This window comes from Rhinoderma darwinii, chromosome 3, assembly GCF_050947455.1.
Source record: "Rhinoderma darwinii isolate aRhiDar2 chromosome 3, aRhiDar2.hap1, whole genome shotgun sequence".
In the NCBI taxonomy this organism is placed as follows: domain Eukaryota; kingdom Metazoa; phylum Chordata; class Amphibia; order Anura; family Rhinodermatidae; genus Rhinoderma; species Rhinoderma darwinii.
In genome coordinates, this window is record NC_134689.1 from 429,655,923 (window position 1) to 429,661,442 (window position 5,520).

General features: G+C 48.1%; 1 protein-coding gene across 1 annotated transcript; it reads left to right on the plus strand.

The window, feature by feature from the left end:
* Positions 1-452: 452 nt before the first annotated feature.
* On the plus strand, positions 453-1,821 carry LOC142750771 (olfactory receptor 1500-like). The gene is made up of 2 exons (XM_075859748.1): positions 453-1,254; positions 1,664-1,821. The coding sequence occupies exons 1-2, from the start codon at positions 453-455 to the stop codon at positions 1,819-1,821; spliced, it is 960 nt and encodes a 319-aa protein (XP_075715863.1).
* The last annotated feature ends 3,699 nt before the right edge of the window (positions 1,822-5,520 follow it).

Genomic DNA, 5,520 nt, shown 5'->3' on the forward strand with positions numbered 1-5,520 from the left:
CACAAGCCGAAACGTTGCACTCTGGAATGAACCACTGTTGATTTATCTCCACCTTCTGAGTGCTGCTGAACTTTTCATTTCCCTGTGAAATTTTGGGATTGATTGGGACTATGCCATTGGTTTGGTGCCCACCATAGAATCCATAGGAACTACAAGGAGTGCTTTTCCCATTTCTACATTCTGCTCCATCATAAGACCAGAACAACAACAAAAAAATGGAAGTGCCAGATCCATACATGACGGACTCCATTACCACCTAGTAGAACCCGTTATCTTCATGAGTTCCGTCATGTTTCCATCATATGTGATGTCAATTATGCTGCGCTACTATTTCTGGCATTTTGGGCCAAATACGTGACAGGGGCTCCCAACGGTGGCACAAACGCAGAAGTGAACACAGCCTAAGTTTTTATTTTTTTATTTCTGTTTTACAAATATCTGTTTTACAGGACATGGAAAAGAACAACGTAACTTCTCTCCTTCTTCTCGGATTTCCAGGTCTCAGTAGCTGCAGAACTTTGTTCTTTTTTCTACTGCTTTTGATTTACCTCACCACTATCTGTGGGAACCTCTTGGTCATCACCCTGGTGTCTTTCAGCAAGAACCTCCACTGTCCCATGTACTTCTTCATCTCACAACTCACCACATCGGACATCATGCTGACCTCAGATATTGTCCCGAACATGCTTCTTGTGGTTCTGCACAACGGCTTCTTCATAAGTCTTCCCGCATGTATCACACAGTTGTTTTTCTTTGCTTTTTCTGAAGCTTCGGAATGTTTTCTATTGACAGTGATGTCCTACGACAGATATCTGGCCATATGTCACCCTCTGCATTACGACTCCATAATGAGCTCTATAGTTTGCCTGAAATTCATCATTTTATCCTGGATCTTAGGTTTTTCTGTAGCATTAACTCAATCAGTCAATATATCTCAGCTTCACTTCTGTAGGTCCAACGTCATTGATCATTTCTTTTGTGAAATCGATCCTATATTAGATCTTTCATGTTCAAGTGTATTCAAGATCAAGGTGCTGGCATTAGTCCTGTGCTTCCCTGTATTGGTGTGCCCTTTCCTAATAGTCGTCATCTCGTATGTTTATATCGTCTTCACGATCCTGAGTCTCCAGTCCATCACCCAAAGGCAGAAGGCTTTCACCACCTGTGGCTCTCACCTCTCCGTGGTGTCCATATTTTATGGGGCTCTGTTTTCTATTTATTTGAGCCCAGAAACTAGAGAGTCTACTGCTATACGTAAAGTCTTTTCTATCATATACACTGTGGTGACGCCGTTAGTTAACCCTTTAATTTACAGTTTGAGAAATAAAGACATCAAGGAAGCCATTAGAAAACTTATTTTATTATACAATTGATTTAAGTCCAACCACTTGTGTGGTTCTCCCTTTGCACTTCTCGACGTCAATGCTCTGACCCTGAGGCGTAATGCAAAATCTGTAGGGTACTGGTCTCCTATGTTGCCTTTGGCTCCCTCAGGTAACCCTATAGCGTCCCTCAGGTAACCCTATAGCTAACATTTTTATAAAGTTAAAATTAAACCCTTCCCCCTTCTAATAAAAGCTATTTTTTTACGTTTGGCTCATATCTTTATTTTACTTATTTTTATAGGCACTTTTTTTTTCTAATACATTTCTTATTTCTGTAGGAAATAGAAAACTACAATGTAAGGCATCATTCACACGACTGTTTCCATTTTGTGGACAGGAAAGCACAGATCCTAGTGGCTTCCGTGTGCTGTCCTATGTTTTTGAGGACCCATACACTAGAATAAGTAAGATGGATCGTAAGCATGGACAAGAATAGAACTTGATCTATAATTTGCCAGAACATACACACGGATCCGCAAAAAAAATAATGATGTGTGCATGGCTATATAGCAATGAATGGTTTAGTATGCTATTCTCAAAACACAATGAATAGGATGATGTAGAAAGCAACGGTTGTGTGCATGAGCCCTAACACAACCCAACTGTTAGGATTCCCAGCTCGCTGCAGTTTTAGAATATTGCTATTTTTTATTCCTTTTATGATTTACTGTGTTACAGTATGTGGAAACCTCCTCATCGTTATAGTGTCCTCTGCCCCATGTGTCCACTGCAAGATGTTTCCTCTGCCCTTTGTGTTCACTGCACGATGTGTCCTCTGCCCTTTGTGTCCATTGCACGATGTGTTCTTTGCCCCATGTGTCCTCTGCCCCATGTGTCCATTGCACAATGTGTCCTTTGTCCCATGTGTCCCCTGAATGACTCTAATCAGAGAAAACATCACCTGTGAGTCACTAGATATAAATGTGCTGTACAGTGGCGTAACTACCGCCGTAGCAGCAGTAGCGGCTGCTACGGGGCCCGCGGCATGAGGGGGCCCGTGTCGCCCGCCGGCACGGGCCCCCACCATGGCCGGAGGCTCCGCTAGCAGCCGCTATGGCTGCTACAGCGCGACGCCACTGAACAGTACGGCAGAGCAGGGAGGTATCTCCCCGATCTGCCATTAAACAAAAGACATGTATCTCCTATCCACAGGATAGGGGATACATGTGTGATCGCTGGCAGCGATAAGGAGAACGGGGGACTGAAAGTCCCCTGAAGTTCTCCATCACAAACCTTGGACTTCCGGGGTCTGTGTCGGCAGCTCTGGAGAAATGAATGGAGCGCCGGTCGCGCTTGTGCGCATGTGTGACCAGCGCTCCTTTCATTTTTAGTGAGCTGCGCAGATGCCGGAAGTCAGAGGTTAGTCATGGAGAACTTCAGGGGGACTTTCAGTCCCCCGTTCTCCCTATCGCTGCCAGCAATCACACATGTATCCCCTGTCCTGTGGATAGGGGATACATGTATTTTATTAGGACACACTGTAGGTCGCATTTTTTTGGGAGGGGGGACTCTGTATGGCGTTCCCTACAGGGGGGGACGCTGTATGGTGTTCCCTACAGGGGCGGCTGTATGGCGTTCCCTACAGGGGGGGCTGTATGGCGTTCCCTACAGACCCCACCTGTAGGGAACGCCATACAGATTCCCTGTAGGTAACGCCATACAGTCCCCCCTGTGGATAACACCAGACAGCCCCCTCTGTAGGGAACGCCATACAGCCCCCCGTAGATAACGCCATACAGTCCCCTACAGGGGGGGATACGCTGTATGGTGTTCCCTACAGGGGGGGAACGCTGTATGGCGTTCCCTACAGGGGGGGGACACTGTATGGCGTTCCCTAAAGGGGGGACGCTGTATGGCGTTCCCTACAGGGGGGACGATGCTGTATGGCGTTCCCTACAGGGGGATGACGCTGTATGGCGTTCCCTACAGGGGGGACGACGCTGTATGGTGTTCCCTACAGGGGGGGATGCTGTATGGCGTTCCCTACAGGGGGGGCTGTATGGTGTTCCCTACAGGGAGGGGGGCTGTATGGCGTTCCCTACAGGGACGGTTGTATGGCGTTCCCTACAGGGGGGCTGTATGGCGTTCCCTACAGGGGGGCTGTATGGCGTTCCATACAGACCCCACCTGTAGGGAACGCCATACAGACTCCCTGTAGGTAATGCCATGCAGTCCCCCCTGTGGATAACGCCAGACAGCCCCCTCTGTAGGGAACGCCATACGGTCCCCCCTGTAGATAGCGCCATACAGTCCCCCCTGTAGATAACGCCATACAGTCACCCCTGTAGATAACGCCATACAGCCCCCTCTGTAGATAGCAACATACAGTCCCCCTGTAGATAGCGCCATACAGCCCCCCTTAGATAGTGCCATACAGACCCCCCCTGTAGATAGTGCCATACAGCCCCCCCTGTGGGGAATGCCATACAGACCCCCTGTAGGGAACGCCATACAGACCCCCCTGTAGGGAACGCCATACAGTCCCCCCTGTAGAGAATGCCATACAGTCCCCCCGTAGATAACGCCATACAGCCCCCTCTGTAGATAGCGCCATGCAGACCCCTCTGTAGATAGCGCCATACAATCCCCCCGTAGATAACGCCATACAGCCCCCTCTGTAGATATCTACAAAGGGGGCTGTATGGCGTTATCTACAGGGGGGCTGTATGGCGTTATCAAAAGGGGGGGTTTGTAAAAAAGGCACTATCTACAAGGGCGGGTTGTGTGACACCCGGGGGAGGGGGGGCCCCAGTCAAAAGTTTGCTATGGGGCCCAGTCTTTCCTAGTTACGCCCCTGGTGCTGTAATCACTTATATTGTCTGCAGAGCTCCTGAGTATAACTGGCATCTACCATTATATGATCACTATATGCTGGTAATATTGGTCTTTGTATAGTGGTTTTTATTCAGTAATAGTATGGTTGTATTTTTCTGTCACTAGTAGAGTTGTGTGTGTAGCAGAGCTGTGTGTGTGTGTGTGTGTGTGTGTGTGCGCGGAGCAGAGCTGTGTGTGCGCGAAGTAGAGCTGTGTGTGTGAGTGTGCGCGTAGCAGAGCTGTGTGTGTGTGCGCACAGTAGAGCTGTGTGGAAGGAGAAAGCAGGGGTATTTGAAAAGTAGGCGCCTGTATAGAGAACTTTCTCACTTGGGGCACTTCTTGGGAGTGTTCTTGGAACCTCAGGTCTATGCGGGTGGTCAGCAGAATCAGGACATCCAGAGAAGAGGGTAAATAAGAACCTGCCAGCTCATCTTAAAATCCTATTGGCAGATCATTACCAGAAGGTTTTAACAGCATCTTTGTATATGTAAAATCAAATCAATATTTGGTGTGACCACCCTTTGCCTTCAATACAGCATCATTTCTTCTAGTTAAACTTGCAAAGTCATGGATTTTGTAGGATTATAGTCAGGTTCAACCCCTTCCCGCACCTTGACGTAATTGTATGTCAAGACAAGCAGTTAGTTAGCGGACCTTGACGTGCAGTTACGTCTGGAGTTTAACCGTTAACCGCAGTGCGGTGCTACATCGCTGCTGCGGTTACATGTGCAGGGTGTCTGCCCTGCTTTCCCTGTTTCTGATCAGCGACCCATCGTCATTGATTGATGCAAATAACCCCTTAGATGCGGCGACCGATTGCGATCACCGCATTTAAGGGGTTTGTAGCACATTGGTAGCCCCTGCAATGCGATATCGGGGGCTGACGATGGTTGGCATGGCAACCGGAGGTCAGACAATGTGCCATGTCCTGAAGCCTACAAGGAACAGCCTCCACCTGACTTGACTTTCGCCATCACCACCGGTGGTGCAAAGTCAAAAATGAAATCTGACTCTGGAAGTTTACCACTAAAGGTCTCACCAAAACATATGTACAGTTTAGTGGCGGTAGCATGCTCGGTTTACACCCAACAAAAACGCTCGAAGCACCTAGTCGAAAACATTGACAGAGTCGAAAACTGAACCGTGACCGGATGGACCCGAGCTAGGTGTCCATTCGTTCGCCTTGCAAAGCCGAACAATACGACACCTGACTCGGTCGTCTTTTGCCCTCAAAAAATATTAAAAGTATGTGGAAAGTGGCGTGGCACCTCTCACTCTGCATTATTCATGGATTTGTCCCAATACAATAATCACATTTGAC